The sequence below is a fragment of the Tiliqua scincoides genome, chromosome 6 (genome assembly GCF_035046505.1).
Source record: "Tiliqua scincoides isolate rTilSci1 chromosome 6, rTilSci1.hap2, whole genome shotgun sequence".
Taxonomy (NCBI): domain Eukaryota; kingdom Metazoa; phylum Chordata; class Lepidosauria; order Squamata; family Scincidae; genus Tiliqua; species Tiliqua scincoides.
This window is the reverse complement of record NC_089826.1, coordinates 45,396,543-45,420,371: the sequence shown is the minus strand read 5'-3', so window position 1 is coordinate 45,420,371 and position 23,829 is coordinate 45,396,543. Positions and strand designations below refer to the sequence as shown.

Here is a 23,829-nt window from a genome sequence, read left to right as displayed (position 1 = left end):
AAAGTCAGTTTCATTGTTTTAAGTGGAGCTGTGCCAGCAAACATTTTGGCCCCAGGAGTTTAATATATAAGGATATGATTTCACTTATAGTTTACACCAGTCACCATTGTTGCCTCTTTGCTCCTGATTTATACTGATGTCAACCTCTACGTAATTGTCATCATTATTATGGTTTGCTACACAGGGCAACTTTTAAAGTATTAACTGGCATCTGGGGTGTATTGTGATCGCTTCTGTGTAAAACAGTCCGTGATGTATTTTAAAATGTAGTTTTTACACAGGATTGTAAATGCAATGCCAATCCTTGTTTAATTAACTTAGCACCGCAAAAGCAAAGATAGGCAGCTCAATAGTTTCAGACAACTTCCTACATTTTTCTAACAGCTGGTTCTCCTACAGATGTGAGCTGTACCTTTATTATGTACTCGCCACCATAATGGTTTATTGGATGGTATAAGGAATGTGATTAAAGTTGCATAGTAGAGCCCTTCTCTTAAAAGCAGGCAAAGGGAGACTGCAGGTGGGAGAGAAGCTGCAGTAATTTACTCACCAACACTTTCCAAAATTTGAGACATGGCCACAAACATTATTGAAGAGCTTTCTACATGCACAGGCATTTGAATGACTACTCCATTCGGAAAGCATGCAACTACTGGTGTTGGGGGCAAAAGGTAGGTTTCATATTTCCCATGCAGGTTGGTATGAATCTGTTTGCATTTTCAGCACATCTTTGGGACTTACATGACCTGTTCAGCCAAAATGAAGCATTTGAAAAATCTCGTTGTGATAGCTGCCCTGAGCTTCCTGGAGGAAGGGTGGGATAGAAATGTCCATAATAATCAGCATTAAATTTGCTTTAATGCTTCGGTCTATGCTTAATTAATGCTTCAGTCTAATGGGTTGCTAAGGCAGAGGGAAGCTGGGCTCCAGAAACAAGAAAAAAAAAGAGCAGCAGGTCCAGATTTCAAGGTACATGTCTATACACCTAGGCTGCAGCTGGTGGTTCTACTCAGTTTGTGGGGGATCAGGTAGCTCATTAATCCTGTTGTAGTGTTAACAAACCACTTCCCAGATGGGGCTTTGATTCCATAATCCTAAAAGAATTGTGATCAAGAAAAGAGTTAAGCTCAGGTTCATTTGAGGGAGGAAATATTGCAGAACAGCTCCAACATAAATACAGGTACCCAGAAATACAGATACATTCTTATTTAACTATATTGCTCAGCTGTGAGCAATTGTTTAGAATACTTTACAGATAAAATATTATCTTCTGCCTCCAGAAGTAAAAGGGCTAGAGCCTGACTTAAATAAATAAAAATAAATCAGTTGCTAGCTAGCTGAACATTCAGGCCTGAGAGTCATGCTCTGAGAGTGAGAATCTGATATTTCTGCTGCAGGTGCTAGTGATGTCACAAGACTGCCACCCTTGAAGAAAAGGGGTGGAAGAAATCAGCAGCTGGGCAGAGCCTAGCAGGAACCTCCAAACTGCCTGAGATCAACCTTTGTCATCTGAAAGAAAAGAAAAAAAAAAACAGAATGGTGGAGAAACAGGATAATTTTTGACAAGAGGAGATACCTACCTCCAGCACAAATTAAGCCTTCTTCAACCCATTACCTCTTCCCCAATGCCATCACTTCCTTGGGTAACTGAATGATGAATAAGGGTTACAGAAGGGCTTAGATCAAAATCCAAGCATACTTACTTAGGAGTAAGCCTCACTGAACTCAGTGGATGGTTACTTACTTATGAGTAAACCACTGACAGCCCATTCTTAACCCCTTATATGGGATAAAGCCCCAGCCTACACAATGGGGCTACTCGAATTTGTGCCAGGAAAATTACTAGGGCAAGTCTGAGAAGCCCTGTGTTGGACTTCCAGGTCCTGGGAGGGGGAATAGGATATGACATGCACTGCTACCACTCCTCCTCTTCCCCTCCTGGGCCCAATCCATTGTCAAGGCACACCATCCGTTTTTTGACAACTGACAAGGCACACGTTGCCAGCTGGGAGCTCACATCCCCCATGCCTCTGCTAATAAATGACCCTTCCCCAAGCACACCTGCAGACCGTTTGTGGCACACCAATGTGCCTTGGTACTGTGGTTGAAATTCACTGTTGTAGTTCTAGCTTAACTGGGTCAGATCAGCCTCTGCTAATGCCAGTTGAAAATGAATGACTCAGGTACATATCGATCTGATACATTTAATAAGAGCAACTCTTTGAAAAAACTAAATGCAGAGTTTTGTCAGTAAACATGCTTCAGTAAATACTTCACTCTGTGATAGATAGATAGATAGATAGATAGATAGATAGATAGATAGATAGATAGATAGATAGATAGATAGATAGATAGATAGATAGATAGATGGCATACATAACAAACACAAACACAACATAAGAAAGAGAACAACAGTAGTGAATACAAACCTATGAGATTGATTTGATTTGATTTGTAATATGCCTTTTTCCTTGGGGGGGGGGTACGCAAGGCGGCTAACAACATTAAAAAGTCATAAAGTACATTAAAACAACACTAAGAAAAAGGTAAAAAACAAACAGCAGCAATAAAATCAGCAGTAAAAACAGATTAAAAGCAGCCATCAAACATCAAAAGCTTGCTGGAATAAAAACATTGTTAGGCCTCGCAGGAAGGTTAACAATGAAGGAGCTGTTCTCAACTCAAAGGGGAGGGAATTCCACAATACAGGCACCACCATCAAGAAGGCCCTATTTCTGGCCGCCATCCCCTAACCTCTCTTGATGACAGCACAATCAACAGGGCCCCCTATGATGATTGAAGCGAGCAGGCTGGAATATATGGTAGAAGGCAGTCTCTCAAATACTCTGGTCCCAAGCTGTTTAGGGCTTTAAAAGTCAAAACCAGCATCTTGAATTGGGCCCAGAAACAAATGGGCAGCCAGTGCAGTCGCCAGAGCAGCAGTGTGACAGAGTCAAACCGTTGACCTCCAGCAACCACAGAGCCGATGCATTCTGCACTAGCTGCAACTTCCAGATTGTCTTCAAGGGCAGCCCCACGTAGAGCATGTTGCAATTGTCTAATCTTGATGTCACCAAGGCATGGACCACCGTGGCCAGCTCCGACTGAGGCAGGTATGGCTGCAGCTGGCGCACCAACTGAAGTTGGGCAAAGGCGCTCCTGGCCACAGCCGACACCTGGGCATCCAGGAGCAGCTGTGAGTCCAGGATAACCCCCAAGCTGCGAACCTGCTCTTTCAGGGGGAGTGCAACCCCATTCAGAGCAGGGCGATAGTCCAGCACCCGCATCCTGGATTTCTGCACCAGGAGGACCTCTGTCTTGTCCGGATTTAATTTCAGCTTGTTCACCCTCATCCAGATCCCTGCTGCCTCCAGGTAGCGCTCCAGGACAGAGACAACCACTCTGAAATCTGGTGGAAAGGAGAGATAGAGCTAAGTTTCATCAGCATACTGATGACACCCAACTCCAAATCCCCAGATGACTTCTCCCAGCGGTTTCATATAGATGTTAAATAACATGGAGGACAGAATAGAACCCTGCAGCACCCCACACTCTAAAGGCCAAGGTGCCGAACAGGAGTCCCCCAGGACCACCATCTGGGATCTGTCAGCCAAGAAGGAGCGGAACCACCACAAAACGGTGCCTCCAATCCCCAGCTCAGCCAACCATGCCAGAAAGATGCCATGGTTGATAGTGTCAAAAGCCACTGAAAGGTCCAAAAGGACCGGCATGGATGCACTCCCACCATCCAGCCCTCGGTGTAGGTCATCCACCAAGGCGACAAAAGCCATCTCCATTCCAAAGCCCGGCCTAAAGCCAGACTGAAAGGGATCCAGATAATCAGCTTCATCCAAGGCACTCTGGAGTTGAGACACCACCATCCGCTTGACCACTTTGCCCAGAAATGGGAGGTTTGATACTGGCCAATAATTGTCTAACATAGAAGGGTCCAGAGAGGGCTCTTTCAGGAGGCGGTGAACCACAGCCTGCTTTAAAGCCAGTGGCAACACCCCCTCCCTCAAGGATGAATTCACTACCCTCTCTGTCCACTTGGCCAGTCCTGCCTGGGCAGATCTAATCAGCCATGCTGGACACAGGTCAATCAGGCAAGCAGACAGCCTCACACTCCAAAGGATCCTGTCCACATCCTCAGGTTCCACAAGCTGAAAAGAATCCCACAACCCAGGACCAACAGATGCCATGGGGACATCACCAGACATTGCCAATGTGGATTCCAAGTCCTGGCAAATCCGAGCAATTTTATCCGCAAAGTGCCTAGCAAAGGTGTTACAGTGGATTTCCCTGTGGTCCTCCTGATCCACTAGTGGGGCCTGATGGAGGAGACCCCACACCACATGGAACAGTTCCGCTGGCCAGCTTTGTGTGGACGCAACAGTGGCAGAGAAGAAGGAACACTTTGCTACCACTATCCCCACAGTGTAGGCCCTGTAATGGGCACTAGCCTGTGTCCGGTTGGATCTGCCACGTGTCTTCCTCTACCGTCGCTCAAGACGCCTACCTTGCCGCTTCATCATTTGTAGCTCCTTGGTAAACCAAGGAGCCACTTTGATTCTGCTGGCTGGGAGGCGCTGCTCAGGAGCAATCTCATCCACAGCCCTGGCCATCTCCGTGTTCCAGAGATCAACCAGAGCCTCAGATGAGACTGTGGTCTTAGCAGTAGGAAAATTCCCCAGAGCCCTCAGGAAACCATTCAGATCCATCAGTCTCCAGGGGTGAACCATACAATAAGGTCCTCCGGCTCTGCGGAGACAGGAGGCCGCAACAAGTCTAAACCTTACCAGGAAGTGATCAGTCCATGACAACAGAATGATCTTGATCTCCTCCACATCCAGATCACCATCCCTGTGCCCAGATACAAACACCAGGTCTAACATGTGTCCAGCCTCATGGGTTGGGGTTGAGATCTTCTGTGACAGGCCTATGGTTGCCATGGTGGCCATGAAATCCTGAGCTGCACCTACCACTGGAGCCTTGGCGTGCACATTGAAGTCCCCCAACACCAATAGGTAGAGGGCCTTCAATGCAACGTCCGAGATCAACCCAGTCAGCTCAGGCAGGGAGACTGTTGGGCAGCAAGATGGACGGTACACCAACAAGGACATAAGGATACATAACTAAATAAATCAGGTATATTCGTCCCTTATAGAACTTAGTGGCCTAATATATAAAATATACTGGATAGTCTCTCTTGGGTCTACCTGCTACCATTAGCTACAGATAGACTACCAACCCTCTTGGTTATAGGACTGAAAACATCATTCAGTAGTTATGGCTTATCACCACCATGAAGAATTTTGAAGCCTTTTTCAACTCTAAAGGTGAGCAATCATTTAATATTAGCTTAATTTTTACCATATCTGAAAGACCCACTCTGTGAAACATGAGTGCAGTAGACAATGTGTGAACAGCCCACACAGAATAAAGAAACAGCATTCTGGCCATAATACCTTTCCTTCCGATATATACATGGAAAATTAAATGAGTGGGCTACGCACATGCTGAAATACTGAAGAGAACGGAGCAGCTCCTGCTTGTGCTGAATCTCTACACATGCACCAGAGCTTATGCATCTTCTGTGGGAGAGCCAGATCATGCGTGTTTAGTACTTTTATTTATTTATTTTTTAAAATAATACAGGGCCCAATCCTATCCAATTTTCCATTGCTGGTGCAGTTGCACCAGTGGGGTGTGTGCTGCATCCTGTGGTGGAGGGGCAGTCACTGGGGTCTTCTTGAGGTATGGGAATATTTGTTCCCTTACCATGGGGCTGCATTGTGGCTACACCAAAGCTGGAAAGTTGGATAGGGCTGGGCCCACAGTGTATTGCTCAATTCAACTGAGTAACAACATTTCAACAGAAGTTGTATATTGAACTGTGCAAGGCTGAAGGGTTGGCAACATTGGTTCCCCCCACTTCCTTGCTAGCAAAGACTCACATAGGTCTTTAACCCCCTCCTCCCCAGTGTGAACAGGAACAGAGACCCTGATAGCATGTTCTCCCTGCCTGCTCCTCAGCTGCTTATTCCCATCAGCCTGTTGCTTGGCTCACACACAATTGTGAACCACTGAGGTGGCGTTGCCAGGTAAGATGCATCCAAAACATGTGTTTTCTGAAACGGTGCCTGGAGATGTCACAGGATTATCAACCCTTGAAAACAACGAGAAAATATTATTCTGGGCCACAGCGTGGTGATAAAGGGGTAGAAGACAGCAACAGCCCCAACGTGGACCTATGCCACCATTTGGCCTGAGAAAAGGACAAGAGCTGGAGAATCAGAATATTTTTCTGGCAAACTGGAAATTCTAAACTAACAACAATCCTATGCAGGTCTACTCAGAAGTAAATCCCACTGGGTTTAATTGAGTTATTCCCTAGAAAGTTATGTATACGATTGCAACCTTAGGTGCAAAAGGAGAACACTTGGGCAAGAGTCTTTATTGCTGTTTACACTGACACACTTTGCATTGGCCGCGGCTTAGTTGCCTCGGCACTCAAGGAGGGGGGCTGCTTGGGCACAATGGTCATACTGGGGGGGGGGGGGTCAGGAGGAAGTCAGGGTGGGCCTGGACTGCCAGCTGTCTTTTTCTATTGTCTGCTTTTCATTATAGTGGACCACGGAGCTTTCCAAACTGGCGCTGTTGAAACGGTCAGATATCCTTCCTGCCTTCTAGGATTTCAATGCTGTCTTCAAATTAAACCAAAATATTTGCTGCAGGTCTTCATCTCGTGGCCATTCAAGGTAGGTTTTTGTATTCATCAGTTTCCTGAGCTTGCAAAACCTTTTGGGAATTGTTTTCTCCGGAAGGGGCTCCAGAAGGATCAAAATGGCAGCATCATTATTCTCATCAAAAAGCCGGAAGTGAGAGAAATCCAGTTCATACTTACACCATTCGCTCTGCACAAAGTGTTCTGACAGCACAAACAAAGTTTTGTAGCTCTTTTCCATGGAGTCGATGATGTTATCTACAATCCATTTGCCAGGCAAAAAATCCCTTTTGTGAAGGCAGAGTTTAAAAGGGGGGTTTGACAGCTCCAGCTCCTGCACCATTATGTTTTCTACCCATTCAGAGTCATGCTCGCTATATGAAACAAATGCATCATAGCAGATTTCTTTCTGATGGGCTCTTTGGGGCTTACGTTTTGCTCGAAGCCAGGCCCAAGTCATTTGCAGGTACCAGATGGTATGAAACTTGTAGCAAAGCATCACTCCTGCCAAGATGGTCCCTAAGATTAGAACACAAGTTAAGGACACAACCAAAGTCCTGTGACACTCAGTCACTGTTAACTGGGCAACTTTTACTTGCTCCCCTCGTACAGAAGATGGAGAGTCACAGATGTGGTACTCTGGCCAGCCAACCAGGACATCAGAAATTCCTTGATGAGACTGAATGAAAGACAGAAATGCACACGAGCAGGCGAAACTGTTGTTACGAACATCTAGCATCTCCAGTTGAACAAACTGTGCAAGCTGCTGCTCAGAAAACTCCATGACTTTGTTTTCTTGCATCTTCAGGACTCTAACGAAAGGTATAAGGACAGCATCTGGTAGGGTCTTTAAACTGTTGCTTGTGATGTAAAGCTCTTGGAGATGTGGCAGACTCAGCTGAAACTCTTTGATGTTATTGTTGCTAACATCCAGAACTTCAAGGCTTTGAGGGATGCAGGTCGTCAGTTCCTTTATTTTACACCCAGAGATATTTAAATATTTCAGATTTGCCGGCCACACACATGAGTCCGGCATGTGACCAAAGTTATTTTGGCTAATGTCCAGGTTAGCAAGATCTGCAATGTTAGCAATGCTTTGTGCGACTCTTTCAACGTGACTCAAAGAATTTTGACTAACATTTAAGGTTTCCAGCTTTGGCCAGGCTGAATCACACAATGAATAAGCCAAAGTTGAATCCTGCAACAAATTCACACTGAGATCAAGATATACTAGTGACCTAAAGTTTCGTGCAAGTCGGCAGGGGACCATATAAACCTGTGCGTTTTCAAGTGTAAGTCTGACAATATTCGTTACAAGTGGCATTGCATTAGAAAGATCGGAAAATGTATAAAACAAAGAATTGGTCAAATTTCTGACTGTTAATACTTTTAGGACTAGTGGATGGTCCTGCATACCATGCATAAACCCACGACCCTGAAATATGCAATCAACCACTTCTGTCTCATCCAGTTGGCTCATAATGTTTACAATGGCTGCCAAGTGAACAGTGGCATCATCTGAAAGTACAACATTTCTAAGGATAAGTTTTCGTGCAGACAGAGGCTTCAGTTGGCCAGGTAGAATGTCAAGGGTTTGTAGATTCCGCAATTCCAAACACATCACAGAATCTCTGACATCATTTATCATCAGAGATACACTAGCAGCCGAGCGGACATCAAAAATAATGTGGTTTATATGCTGAAATGAGTGTAGACTTCTGTCTTCATATTGTCTGAAGTCTCGTCCTTTAATCTCCAGTTGTTCGAGAACTGAAATTCCTTCCATGTCATGCTTCCGTATGGCAGAGAAATAATCACTTCCTAAGTGCAAAAATCTTAACTTTTGCAGACCAAGGAATAGAGGAGTGTCACCAAGTTCTGTGTAGTAGTTATCTTTTACATTTAAGTGTTGTAAAGAAGAAAGGTTCCTGAACCAAGAGGGTGACAAGTGAGTCAGATTGTTGTTGGATAAATCCAAACGTTCCAATTTTGCAAGGAAAAGAAAGGCATTTTTGTCAATTGCCTGAATTTGATTAGACTGGAGCAAAAGAGTCACAAGATTGACAGCAAACTTCAGATCCATTTCCCGGATTTGTTCAATCCTGTTGGAGGCCAGGTCTAGTCCTGTGATATCATCCGTTAGACCAGCAGGTATTGCGAGCAAAGCCATTGAAGAATAATTTCGAAATGGAGTTATCTTTGATGCAGAAAGACTCACAGCTGCAACAGCAGGGACAAGCCAAAAATTCCAGATTGGCTTTAGCATGATTATCTAAAAAATAACAACAAAGTTCAAAAGAAGCAGAAACATTACACACCTATAGCTTAAGATGCAAATGCTGTTTCTTAAAAAAAAAAATTAGCTGCATGAGTTTTACTAGCTAAACAATTATCACAGCATTAATATTATGAACAACTTTTGTGCAAAGTTCTTGAAATAGTTCTGCTGTTAGAGGTTTTCTCCATTGTTTTAGCGCATTTACCCCTAACAGACACACTAACAGGCTGCTTTGGGGGAACCCACTCTATCTTTGGAAAAGCTGCCTCCATGGGTACCACTTTCAACTGGATAGCACAGATGTGCAGGTACATCCAAAATCTTACATTCAGTATCTGAAAGCCAGTCCTCTATTTTGCACAAGCTGTACTACACACGCACAAGAAAATTGAAGTCGACATCAACACTTAGTACTTGAGCTTCACCACTGTGGACTATAGTGCACTCAGATATCAGGTATACTGTGCATGGGCTGATTTCAAAGGTCAGCTACCATCTCTGCTTATTTTGCTCTCCATCACTGGCATAGCTGGGGGGGGGTGGCACACTAAGTTTTGCAGGAGCCTCCCTGCAGCATGCAAGCAGCTCCACCCCCTCTCCTTGGGAGCCATTCGCCTCCCCCCCCCCGCCCACATTCGTCATCCCCCCACCCACATGGCTCCAAAGGGGAGGGGAGGAGCCGCTTGCACACTGCAGGGAGGCTCACTGCAAAACTTAGTGCACCCCCACCTATAGCTACGCCAGTGATCCCCATCATAGCAGGTGAAGCTGATCCTCTTACCAAATCATCTTCTGCATTTGCAGTGCTCTTCCCTCAACTAAAATTCAGATCTCATTCATTTTCACACTGAACATATGAAGCAGCCTCCTATTGAGTTAGCCCATTGGTTCATCTAGCTCAATACTGTCTCCAGTGGCGGTCCCTATTTGGTGCCCGACCATCTGCTGCTATGTGCATGGTCAAGCTGCCACTACATCCATTTTGTGGGCTTGTATCATGAAAAGAAAGAGTTGAAAGCAGAGAAGTGCATCTCCCTCTTCTCTCATCCACATTTCGTCTTCCACTCTCTCCCCTGTGAAACACACACTGATGGAGTGGATGTTCAAAGAGCAGCACAAGCAGAGGTGGTGGTGATGCAACAGCAGGGGCTGTGGAGGATGAACAGAAAGAAGGAAGGCATATGTGTGTGTGCCTAGAATGTGTATGCATAGTGGGCAGGTGGAAGGTGCATGATTGTATATGGATGGCAGGGTGTGTGGAAGGTTTGTGTGGATGGATGGAAGATGAGTGCATGTGTGCGAGATATCATTTTGTGCCTGGCCCAACCCTCTTCAGCAACCATTTTGCAGTGGTTCCCAAGATCCCTTTTCAGAATTCCTGTGGTGCCCTAAAGGCTTCACAGTGTTGGGGACCCCAGTCTACACTGACTGGCAGTGCAACCTTAGGGTTTTAAACAAGGAGTCTCTTCTACCCCTACCTAGAGATGTCAAGGATTGAACCTGGGACCTTCTGCACATATGGGCGTCTGAACTCAGCCCTCTAAACCCCAAGCCTGACAAACACAGGAGTAATATCTGAGCAATTTGGGATTAGCCGTGCCCTTTCAGTTTGTTTGGCTGCTGTCCAAATAACTCTCACTTGGCTGAACACTGTGGCAAATAGAAGGGAAATTCCCACTCCTTTGTTTTCTGCTGCTGCTTCCACTTTTGCTTGCCTGTCACCCAGGCCAAGTCCTTAATTTGTTTCAGATGCTTATGCTGGAAATGTCCCAGACACTTTTTATCTTGCAACCAAGTGTACAGCAATAGTTCCTTGAGATCAGGCTTTTCAAGTTGGCTATTATCAAGTAGCAACTGGGAAATAAACATTTTTTGGCAACTTCTAAGGACTTCCACACCAGTGCCCCATTAAAAAGCCTCATTACAGACTTGGGCTGAATAGGATGGGAAACACAGTACTGAGTATGTAATGGATATCGTGTTTATCTTTCAGTTGCGACTGTTGAGTGGACACAAGAGCTGATGGCTTACTCCAAGGACTGGCTAAAGCCTGGGACCTCAAACCATGGCACTGTGAAATAGTAGATGGTGTTGGGCTACAACTGTGAATGCTGACTGTTTTCTCATCAGCTGCTTCCTTATGCAGAGAGCTGGCCGGCACCTTAAGAAATCACAAGCAGAGATGTGAACAGTCCAGGAAGCTGCTTAGTGGGAAAGCTGCAAGGAGACTGAGAAGCATCATGGAGCTTGGTGTGACCTCAGGTAAACTCCACCCAAGAGGAGGGTGCCCAATGTTGAGAGTATCAGATGTGACAGTTCCCCTTCCTTCCTTAGTGTGTTCAGAGTGGGAGAAGACCAGAGGCAGTTAGGCAGTGTTTGTTTTCCCCGACACAGAGACACATAGAGGCTAGAACTGGAACCTAAAAGGGTCTAAGCTCAGAGCTGCTAGTCCCTGGAAATACAAGTGGCTGATGTTGCTTGCAGTAGTGTTCTGCCACTTACCCCCATCCTATGCTCAGTGTGTATGTTTGAAAGTAAAACAAAGATTACAAAGATGTCCTCAGATTCCTGTACTCTCTCTTCCAAAGGAAGCCAGAATCCTGGTAGTGCTACAGCCCCTGGAATGTCTCATTGCTTGCGGGACCGAAGCACAAGCATGTCTCAGTAGGACTAGGTTCCTCTCACCCCTAAAAGGGGAAAATAAGATGTCTGAGAAGGGGAAATACAGGGACTGAGAAGAGAAAATATAAAAGAATAGCAAATCGTGCAATTCAGTGAGCAAAGGAGAATGGGAATTGGCTTGGTGAGAGAGGGAGGATGATGGGAAGGGAAGGCGTACTCCTGCTTATAGGATCCTTCTGGCCCACACCTGTTCATATATATCTGGGGACTGTATACATACAACTACACATGGGATTGGCAAGGTCAAGCCACTGAAAACTTGAATACCTAGGCTCTGGAAGCTGCAGTAAATTTTGAAGGAGGGCTGCAATGAGTTCAAAAAAGTTTGAGAACTATTTTTAAAGGCAGATCATGCAGTAGGTCTGTTTGAAAGAAGGAAAATATATTGTCTGATCTTAAATATGGTAATGCAATAAATAAATCAATAAAATGTAAGAAATGAGAATACTCTACATTAAATAGGATTTCTCACTTTCTCAAATTTTCCATTAGCAAGTTGGAAAGGTATCAAGTGTTAGCAGTTCCATGGATTAACTGGGGCTCAAATTATGGGGGGGGGGGGAATAAAGGATTCCTTAATGGAAGGTAACGAACCTTGACTCTCCCCAGTATTAGCAAATCATGCCCCTCCCCTGCACCCTTTGAAAAGCAGTTGCCTAGAGGGGCAGCACAAAAGGCCCTGCAATTTAGCACGAAGTTTAACCTTCTGTCCTTCCAATACAAGCTCTGAAATAAACTGCAGGGATTGGAAGAGAGGGTTTAATTTCAACTACAGCCCATTTGGACTTAGCCTCATAACCCTTGTTAATGTCAGGTGGCAGCCTTGGAATATAGGATGTATGAATAAACAAAAGTGCTCCTGGGTATCTGTAGAGTATTTGTCGCTAACCACCAGACCACTATAAGCAGCCCCATCCACACAAACATGTTTAGAATTCTGGACAAAGGTGTCCAAGTTCGAGGCTGTAACAGATGAGGTAGAAACAGAGGAGTAACCGGGTTTTACTCAAAACTTTACATCTGGATTCTCTGAACATGTAGTATTCCGATCAGGCTACATGGCAAGCCAAACCTAGTCCTGATGTTTTCTGGGTGTCTGCTGCAGCATTATAAGGAATGCCTGGAGCCCAGAGAGACACACGCAGCCTAGAGCAGTGGTTCTCACACATTTAGCACCGGGACCCTTTTTTTACAATGAGAATCTGTCAGGACCCACCAGAAGTGATGTCATGACTGGAAGTGACATCATCAAGCAGGAACATTTTTAGCAATCCTAGGCTGCAACCCTACCCAGTAGTAAGTCCCACTTATTGTCATTGTTAAACGAATATACATAGTAGCTTGTTCAAAGTACAGGTCTGTAACATTTACCCCAATGCAGTCGCATACCATGCATCAAGTCTCACATATTAAAAATAAAATATTGAAATGAATGGGGACCCACCTGAAACTGGCTCATGACCCACCTAGAGGGTCCCGACCCATAGTTTGAGAAATACTGGCCTAGGGACAACCTGCTCTCCATGTGGTCAGAGCAGCCATAAGGTAAAAGGCGAAGCACTGCATCATTCTTTCTTTTGTGGCATGAGCACTATCACCCCTACAAATCAGGAGATGGTGTGAAGAGCATCCCTCTATCACAGTTTCAAGGCAGAGGCCTTCAAGTGTCCTGCACACTGGTTCTGATTCTGCATGTCTCCACACTGTTGGCAACCTTCAGTCTCGAAAGACTATGGTATCGCGCTCTGAATGGTGGTTCTGGAACAGCATCTAGTGTGGCTGAAAAGGCCGATTCAGGAGTGACAATGCCTTCCACACCGGGAGCAAGTGCAGTCTGTCCCTGGTCTGTCTCCCTGGCTATGGGCCTTCCTTCTTTGCCTCTTTGCCTCAGTCTGTTGGCCAAGTGTCTCTGCAAACTGGGAAAGGCCATGCTGCACAGCCTGCCTTCAAGCGGGCCGCTCAGAGGCCAGGGTTTCCCACTTGTTGAGGTCCACTCCTAAGGCCTTCAGATCCCTCTTGCAGATGTCCTTGTATCGCAGCTGTGGTCTACCTGTAGGGCGCTTTCCTTGCACGAGTTCTCCATAGAGGAGATCCTTTGGGATCCGGCCATCATCCATTCTCACGACATGACCGAGTCATAAGGGAAACATACAAGTTCAAGTAGCACATGTACTAGGAAATCTGTAGGGCCCAGTCAGGGCACATGGCAGGTTCCAAAACAGAATTAAGTAAAAGCACTATGCTAAGTCTTCCCATACGCACACTCTCCGGGTTCAGTGCTGCACTAGAAAAGAATTCAAGAGCTATTACTGGGGGAATGGGGTGGGTAATTTCAAGGTACGTACTGATGCATGCCAAGGAATGTAAACAAAGGTAGCAAACTCCACTTATGAGAAGATGTGCTACTGTTGGTGTACAGTTCCCCTGGGGAAGCTTCTGCCTTTCAACTTGGGATTGCTTCTTGTGCATGCCCCATTTTTGCCCCCAAATGCAGGAAGTATATCTGTGAGCAATTTCACAGGAAACACATTTGCCAGTAGTGCACAGTCAGCAGGAAAGTGGCAGAGGGAAGTCTTTAAAACAAAACTAAATGCACACTCTAGCCCAGTGATTTTCAACCTTTTTTATCTCACTGCACACTGACAAGGCACTAAAATGGTCAAAGCACACCACCAGGTTTTTGACAATTGACAAGGCACACCATGCTGCCAGTGGGGGCTCACATTTCCCATTGGCCCTATTAATAAATGACCTTCCCCCAAATTCCTGTGGCACACCTGGGGACCACTTGGGGCACACCAGTGTGCTACAGCACAGTGGTTGAAAATGGCTACTCTAGCCAATGCACTTTTTTGCACTCAGATCTCAAGCACAGGAAGGTAGGGGATGCCTTTGGACACATTAATAAAATGGCAGAGATCGAAAGTGGTGGTGTGCTGCTTGTGAAAACACAAGCAGATCCAAAAGAAACCCACAGTCCAATCTTAGGCATGTCTACCCAAAAGTTTCATTGGATCCAACGGGACTTGCTCCCAGAAAAATGTGGGACTGTAGCCTAACAGCACATTCCTAGCAGGGATGTGTGGTGGATGGGGAGACAGGTGAGGCAGAGCCTCCCCACCCTTCGAAAAGCACCACCGCCATGTGAGGTGAGGCAGAGCCTCCCCAGGGGAGTCCTTTGAAAAGCGCCGCTGCCCTGGGAGGCACCCATGCAGCCACAACCCACACGCGGGGGGAGGAGGGGGGAGTGCAGAGCCCGCGGCTTGTGGGTGCGTGGGCGCCTCACACAGCAGCGGTGCTTTTCAAAGGACTCCAGAGGGGAGGCTCTGCCTCACCTGCCTCCCCACCCACCGCACGTCCCCTGGACAGGGTTCCTCGAAGCCCCCTATGTAAGCGTGCGCAGGACTGCAGCCTGGCAGCGGAGCCAATATACCCACCGTCCGCCAGGGGTCCGGCTGCGGAGTCTCTCCAAGGGAACCCGATTGCCTGGCCAGTGCCGCTTTGGAAAGGCTGGGCGGCGAGCGAGGCTGCCGCGTCTCTTGTGTCTGCCACAGCAGTCGCGCGGCCGAGAAGCCCCAGTGGGAGGTGCCGGGCGGGTCCCCGCAGCTCCGCTCCGCTGTCGCTTCGCCAAACGGAAGGCGGACCGCCAGCGCGGGGAATCCCCTCGGAAAGACCAGCGCAGCCCGCCAGGTGAAGAGGAGGCGCGCAGCTGGACCAGGGCCGGCCTTCCACAGCCCATCCGAGGCATCTCAGCAGTAGGTCCCATCAGAGGTAATGGGGCTGACGCCCAGGAAAGTGTGGCCAGGACTGCAACCTTAGAGACCAGTCCCAGGCACGTCTACTCAGAAGTAAGTCCCATCAGAGTCAATGAGGCTTACTCCCGGGAAAGTGTGGCCAGGACTGCAACCTTAGAGACCAGTCCCAGGCACGTCTACTCAGAAGTAAGTCCCATCAGAGTCAATGAGGCTTACTCCCGGGAAAGTGTGGCCAGGACTGCAACCTTAGAGACCAGTCTCAGGCACGTCTACTCAGAAGTAAGTCCCATCAGAGTCAATGAGGCTTACTCCCGGGAAAGTGTGGCTAGGACTGCAACCTTAGAGACCAGTCTCAGGCACGTCTACTCAGAAGTAAATCCCATCAGAGTCAATGAGGCTTACTCCCGGGAAAGTGTGGCTAGGACTGCAACCTCACCACACTCCCAAGCTCAAGCCTATGCGTGTCTACTCAGAAGTAAGTCCCATCAGAGTCAATGGGGCTTACTCCCAGGAAAGTGTGGCTAGGACTGGGCTGCCAGTTCGCTTGCCTGCCTCCAGCCCGGCTTGTCATCTGTGGAAATGGGCATTTTGGATAGATTGCAGAGATGTCCTGTGGCTTCCCTTGACTTGCGTCATTTCTTTTTGTTGTATAGGTCAGGGATGCCTGGTGGGTGGAGAGGCAAGTGAGGCAGAGCCTCCCCACTGGAGTCCTTCAGAAAGCACTGCAGCCCTACGAGGCACCCAGGCACCCACAACCCATGCATTCTGCACTCCCTCCTTCCTCATAATGTGGGTGGGTTGTGGGTGCTGGGCACCTCACACAGCTGAAGTGCTTTTCAAAGAACTCCAATGGGGAGGCTCTGCCTCACCTACCTCCCCATTCACCACACATTCCACTTTTAAACAGAAAGATTTCCCAAGTGGCTTACATCGAAAAGAGCTTGTATTTAAAAAATAGTTCCCTGTCATCATCGTCTCCCCAAAAAGGTGGGGGTCTGTGTGTCAGCCCAATCCTATGCACATGTACTCAGAAATAAGTGCCATTGAGTTCAGTGAGGCTTACCAGTGGCGTCACCAAGGTTTGTATCATCCAGTGTGGGAGGCCAGTGCGTCACCCCCATGATGGGCCTCCTCCCATGCAGTGGGTGGGGCATTGCCCCGGGCAGTGGACAACCATTGCCCCAGCCCAACCATAAAGTTTATGGCTATTTTATTTATTTTATTTATTTATTTTTCACATTTTTGGACCGCCCTTCCTCCAAAGAGCTCAGGGCGGTGTATACAACTGCTCCCCTCCTTCTTGTCCTCACAACAACCCTGTGAGGTAGGTGAGGCTGAGAGAAAGTGACTGGCCCAAGGTCACCCAGGAAGCTTCATGGCTAAGGGGGGATTTGAACCCAGATCGTCCAGGTCTAAGGCCACCACCCAAACCACTACACCACCCTGGCTCTCTTTTGATAGAGCCACCCTGGCTATAACTTTTGATAGAATGGAGATATTTCAACATGGTTTATTTCATTGCACTCTGCATGAAATTACGCATCAAATGATGTATAGCATGATGGTATTATTCAAAAATACCAAGACTGAAAAATTTTTGACCAGTAGTGGTGTTACCAGTCTGTGCGCATCACCCAGTGTGGCTTGCACTCCCCGCAGCCCCCTAATGGCACCACTGAGGCTTACTCTGTACCGTGAAAAATGTGCATAGGATTGCAGTTATACGTACTTTGTCCAGGTTAGATTTCTGAAAGAAGCCTAATGGTGCATTAGGTGCATTTAACATTAACACCTCCCATGCGCCACACAAACCCGACTGACTCTTTTAAAGTGCTGCCTCTCATATTTAACATGGGGAGAGCAGCTCTCTCTACCAAGGTTTAGAATCCCATTCAACAGCTGTTTGCTAGTGTGAGTTGCCCCTTCCTTCTGCTCCCCTTAGTTAGTCCTTCCCCCCCCCCCGGGCCATCGCTGGGTGGCATCTCTTTCAGTTTGTCTGACTTTTTCTGTGTCCTTTTGTACCTCTCCAAAATTGGTCCAGCAGGACAATCATTCAAAAGTGATTCCACCCTCAAGTCAACGAAGATAGAACTGTGAGTTTACATCACTGGTGTTGGTTTCTGAGACAGTACTTGTTCTGGATTTATTATGCCAGAATACCTATCACATTTCATGCTTTTGCACTCTCATGAAAACCAGTCATTACGCAATGCAGAAAAATAGGGCAACACCAACCCAGCCCCAATCTCCCGTAATGCAGTTCTTTACATCTCCAGTCCTATATACCCTCAGAGAGAAATCGTGCAGAATTCAATGCAATTTGCTCTTGAGAAAGTGTGCATACAATTGCAGTCAATGTGCTTGCTCCCTTTCCTGTTGATGCACAGACTGGTTTTGATGTAAAGAATCAAAAGTCTAGCACAGCTTTTCCGGTCCAGCATTGGCAGTTTGCCAGATGAGATGTCACATTCATGTCATTAGCAAGGGGCTTAGAGAAGTATTGCAGAATGACTGGGCTGCAGAAGGTTCCCCTCAGTGGAAATGCAACTGAGGGAAGTTGGGGAATGCTGAGGCTTCACTCTGTCATGGTTTCTTCCCTGAATCATGCCCTTCTGTGCTGTTTTTAACAGGAAGGGGATTTTGCTGTTGGAAATATCATGTGGGGAGAGGTGATCCATGCTTAAGGCAAAGACCTAAAACTCTCCTCACAGATTTCTGCTCTTTATGCAGCCTGCCCCACCACTATTTAAAAAATAAACCACTCACCTAATCAGACCATGTTGTGTGCTTAGAAGCACATCAGACTAGGCCAGCATTTCCCAAACATACCCTGGTCACGATGCCCTTAATACCATGGGAGGACAAGGCGGATATTAACACCAAGATTGTATGACATCTTGTGAGCTTGCATGATATCTTGTGAGATCTCACTCTGTCTCATGTGATTTCATGCAATCTCAGTCCAGCCAAGATGGTGGCATCCAGGAAAGGTGTCACTGGAAGATAATAGATCAGAGTTTCTCAACCAGTGGTACTTGTACTGATGGTACTTGCGGGACCCCCTAGACCCCTGCTTAGCAGGCAGAGCTCCAGTGAGTGTTTTTCACATGCTCAAAAAAGCCCTGCCCTGAGCCCTGCCTGAGCCTCGGTGTGTGTTGTGGTGCATCTGGCCTCTCAATCTGGAAGTAATTGGCGATGACATCATCACCAGTTACTTCTGGTGATGCTTCCAATAGGTGGACAATGCCAAGTGGCATATTGGGGAACAAACGGTGAGAAACACTAATAGATAGTTTGGGCCCTTCCAGATAGAGTATTTATTCAGGTATTGTCACACTTGGTTCACTCTTTAGATGGGGTTCATATGATATCACCCATCCATTGTCCCACTGTATTTTCCCTGCACTTAAATGTTAAATGAATATAAGAAATCAGATTTTTTGAGAACAGTGGTTCAGCAGTAAAGCAACCACTGATGTGGACTATTGTCAGCAAAAACTGCCACATAACTTTTTGGAAGGCACATGCCCAGATTTACTGGATTACAACAGAAGCAGGAAGTATAAAAGAGGAAGAGTCTGTCTACCCTCAGCCTGACACCAACCATGCTATATCTACTGCATTGTGGAAGGAATACTGCAAGTCTTCATGTGACTGTAAGTGATAAAGTATTGACTGGCTGTTGCAATGAGGAGCATGCCCAAGAGTGAAACTGGCCTTGAAAGAGCCAGTTTGAAGACTGGTGTGACACTTGCTTCCTCATTTCCTCCACTACCCTGGAAATATTTGATCCCAGATCATTACATAGGAAGGCTGAGGACTAGATCTAGGTAATGTTGTCATGACAAGTAGGTCTAGGTTTCATCTAGAATGTCAGATTTATTCCTTGGGGCTAAATCATCTGTGATGTGACGACTTTGGCACAATGGACTGTGGATCAGATTGTGCATAAAATTATCAAAATGTGGCATTAAAGTTTGCTTTAAAGATTACTCAGCACCAACTACTTGCAAAACCAGTCCTCCAACTGTTCTCCAGTGAGGGTGTTAGCTTATAAGGATGACATTCTTTTCTTTTTACAGAATTAAAAATAAACATGAAAGCAAAACTTGGGTGATCCACATTTGCAAAAACTGTACATTTCCTCTAGCAATGACCAGTTCCTGGAGAAGTGACTGGCCTTGCCAGAATGTTTCGGGAGTGCTACATAATAACCCCATTTTGTAATTTAAAAGGTGCCAGGTGTGAATAAATGGAATCATTCTTCTTTTTGTACTTAGTGACTTTACAATTGTTTGGATGGAGGGGAGTTTTAGGGCCCAATCCTATTCAGTATTCCAGTGCTAGTGCTGCTATGCCTATGGGGTTTGCACTGCTTCCTGTGTTGAGGAGGCAATCACAGAGGCCTCCTCAAGGTATAGGATCATTTGTTCCCTTACCTTGAGGTTGCACTGTGGCTGCACTGGTGCTGGAAAGTTGAATTGCAACCTTAGAGTAACAACTCTATCCAATGAATCTCATCTTTCACAGGAACTGTACCTTCTCTGCCACCATTGTATCTTCTCAGTGGAACTTTTCTGAGTGGTCTTTTCTGGCCTGGTTCTCAAATGGATGGAAAGGAATCTTCAGTAGCTTGCTGTAACTTATTTGTAAGAGGCTTAGGATGACAAAGTTGCTCTCATCCACATTAACCCTGTTGCTACTAATTCTGCAGTTCCAGTTATAAATGTGTCCATTTCTTTGCATGACACAGGGTTGTAGATAAGATGCGCTTCTTGGAGTGCGGCCAGTCATTGGTGCACTTAGCCCTTGCCCTTCATGACTTATAACAGTGGCTGCCACCCTTTTTCACTTTTGTCCCCCTTGTTAGCCTATTTCCATAAATGGTACCTTTCATATTAGCAAAGTATTTATAATTAATATAGCTACTGTTATTTTGAATTTATATTCAAAAATATATTCAAAAAAATGTGAAAATATATGTTTTAACTGTAAATAAATGACCCAATAATGGAATTTAAAAAGCAATGGAATGATTTTTATAAAACAAATATTTTATACACAACAGATGTTCAGTGCGATCCTTGAACTCGTTTTGAAGCACATCGTTTTTTGAAATCAGATTCAACTTTTAAGTCTGGAAGACTTAAGACTTTACAGTCTTAAATCTGGAACTGCATTCAGCTTGCTTCAGTATTTTTTTTATGAAGGCATAAGAAAAGAAAGCCCTCTCCACCAGCTCTGTATCCTCTTTGTATAGCTGGCATGTCTTGTTTGTAAATGCCTCAAGAGTAAAGAAGTCATGTTTCTATCCCAAGCTTGCTCAATAGGTCCCATGGATTACAATGCACTTCCTTCAAAAATATACTGTGTAAATATTCCATTAGCCAATGACAGCAAGGATCAGATTGCTTTAAGACATTTCATGGTTGGGCCAGCAATTGTGGCTTGTGTTAGAGGTAAATGACAATAGGAGGAAAGATTTGGGGGGGGGGGTCCTTCCTGAGTCTGCTGCTGCCACCCCTCTGCAGCCTGCCATGCACACAAACCACATTAATCCACTTCTCATCCACTTATGGTGCTCTTCATGTGGCTCTCTCAAACCTGGAACTGCAGGTCTTATGGCTTTATTTACATGGAATACGCAAACATGGAGCTTCTTTATTTGCATGGTCCTTGTAAATAAAGAAAAGAATCTCTGTAGTTCCAGGCTTGAGAGGTTACCACAAGGAGCACTGTAAGGGGCCTTTTTTCCAAGTGCACTAGCAATGGGGTGGCAACATCCCAGGTTGCAGAATTTCTAGTGGGGCATGAAATGGGTTATAATCCATGGAGAGAAGAAAAACAACACCTTTGAGGCTAACCTGTTTATCTAAGAAGTATCTAAGAAGCAAACTTGAAAGTTAAGGGCTAAAACCCCTTAGAGGTAAGTGGTATTTGCACCATTTTCTCACTGATATTTAGAGGCCCAACCATGACACAGCTTGTCATGGTTGCAAAGTGATACCCTTAGATACATGGCAGACAGAGAAGTCCCCTACTCATTGTCCCTTTGATCAAGTCACAAGAGCAGCCAAGAGGAAGAAAGAAGCAAGTTGCCAAGGCACCAAATCACTTCTCCCTGCCTACATGGTGCTTTTTTGAAGCAAACGGGCAGGGGCAGACTATTTGGAACCTGCCCCCTTCACTTACAGAGGCAGCATCACATAGCTTCCTCAGTCTGTACCTCTTCTGCGTGCAATGAGCACAAGCAGGGGTGCTGGATTCTCAGTATCTCCTTTTCCCTGTTTGTTTCAAGCTGAAGAGAACAGGAAGTGCAGGAAAGGGAGGCATTAGGAAGGTCTTCATAAGTAAAGGGGGATGGGAAAAATGCCTTCTTGCCCTTCATGGGGAGGTTGTGCCCCCCAAGACAGCCATGGGGAAGGGACTCAGGTGGTGTGGGTCATGCACCACCTCTATCTCAGTGGATAATTCTCTTACCACAATAGTTAATAGATGAGCAGTGTTCACATCCACAGGTTAACATCTGCAAAGCCAACAGTGTGTGATGTTAAACATGTGAAATTGACAGTCATGTGCCATCTAACAGTGGCTCTTCTGGGTGTCAGGCAGACGTCTTTTCCAACACTGCTGAAAACTTTTTACTCATGTCTTAGCTCTGATAGATTCACAATCCTGGTTTCAAGAAACCACTATTTTTCCAAGTCTTTATCAGCATCCTACCACAGCATGACTTTGTGGTTGGAAAATTAATTTCTCTTCCTCCAACAACATACTGCTTTCTGGAAAGGGCTCCTATGATGAAAGACAATAGAGCTCTCAGAAATTGGCGGAAATGTGCCACATCTTTACTAAGCAGCCTCAAGTTTGCTTCTTGTAGCAACTCTGCTACAAACCTACTAGTAAATGGCTATGTAATACTAGCCAACACACAATTTGCTTCAGAAATGAAAATACCTAATCTTTAACTAATTTCAATGCGCTCAACACGAAAATGATAATGAAATCTGTTGAGGTCTCTAGTTTAGCAGAAACTAAATGCATTGTGTACATAAGTGGTGGGAAGGATGCAAACATTTACCAGTACAGGTCTGACCTTGTTATACATGGATTTTTTATACACAGATCTGACTCAACACAAATGGCCACTGCAAATGAGAAGGAATGTGCTGATTCCTGGAGAAGGGGAAAAATGCCTCCCTTTAAAACCACAGTTTTAAAAACTGCTTTTCTTACTGTTGTAGAGAGACAGTCACACAAGTGATTACAGGTATAACCTAATTATCCACAGATTTTTCTATCTCAATGCAATGAGAAGGGCCCTTTAAATTAAAGGAAAACAGTCCTTTAACAATAGGTTATTGCAAGAGAGAGCAGCCAGCTGACAATCCATCAATCATTTTCTTTCTAGGCACAGTAGGCAAGCAACCCCTCCCTTCCTCCTGTACACGTGAAAGAAAGATAATCACTTTGCTCTGGGTAAAGGAAGGGATCACTGTCAAGTGAAGCCTTTCTAAGCACCTGGAGACTGATTGATGGATTGTCTGCTTAATGACTCTATGTTACATTACAAAGGTCAGCAAGGCTGTTTTTATATCACCTAGCAAAAGGACTTTTTTTTTTAATGGATTTGCTTTATCGCAATTTTTGTCATCCACATGAGTTCTCGGAACAGAACCCTTGCAAATAACAAGACTCAACCTGTACATGTCTTTGGAACTACCTACTGCAGATCTCTCACAAACCATAGCCAATTTTGCATTTTCATTGTCATCTTCGTGTACAGCACCTCAAAATCTAAAAGAAATGACTTAATCTGGGGAGCATGACCTTTGTAAAAGATTATATATATATATATATATATATATATATATATATATATATATATATATATATATATAAAGCAAAAGCAAATCCTTTGAACAAGGGTTCAAATGATGGTCCACACAAACCCAAAATAATTTGTAATACATTTTCAACAAGTGATTACCACACCAAATCACTGGCACCCAAGAAATTCTACACACTCAGCACTCAGAGTCCTGTTTGAAAAAAAAAAGTAAATGAAAGGCACAGTGCTTTGATTCAGTAAGCCAATTCAAATGTTTGTAAAGGAGTTGCTTACCCATGCTTCTAATGCAGCACCTCAAGGGGCCTCACAGGTCTATCAGAGCCACCGAAGCCTGCACTGCCCAGATGCTGCTGCTTTCAAGAGGAAGTTTTCCTAATGAGGATTGCAGAGCCAAAAAGCTCTTGCTCATCTACCAGACACCTATAGTAATGTTCTCACCAAAGACTGCTTACCAGATGCCAGCTGCTTTTTAAAACCTTCACTTTCACCAACAACGGGATCTTGATTTTCAGAAAGTCAGAAGTCCAGACTTCAG

The 23,829-nt window shown here is 45.4% G+C and overlaps 1 protein-coding gene across 1 annotated transcript; it reads right to left on the bottom strand.

Moving 5' to 3' along the window:
* Positions 1-6,451: 6,451 nt before the first annotated feature.
* Positions 6,452-15,196, bottom strand: TLR2 (toll like receptor 2). The gene is made up of 2 exons (XM_066632063.1): positions 15,125-15,196; positions 6,452-8,999 (listed from the first exon to the last, which is right to left on the bottom strand). The coding sequence occupies exon 2, from the start codon at positions 8,991-8,993 to the stop codon at positions 6,690-6,692; it is 2,304 nt and encodes a 767-aa protein (XP_066488160.1). The 5' UTR covers positions 8,994-8,999; positions 15,125-15,196; the 3' UTR covers positions 6,452-6,689.
* Positions 15,197-23,829: the final 8,633 nt, after the last annotated feature.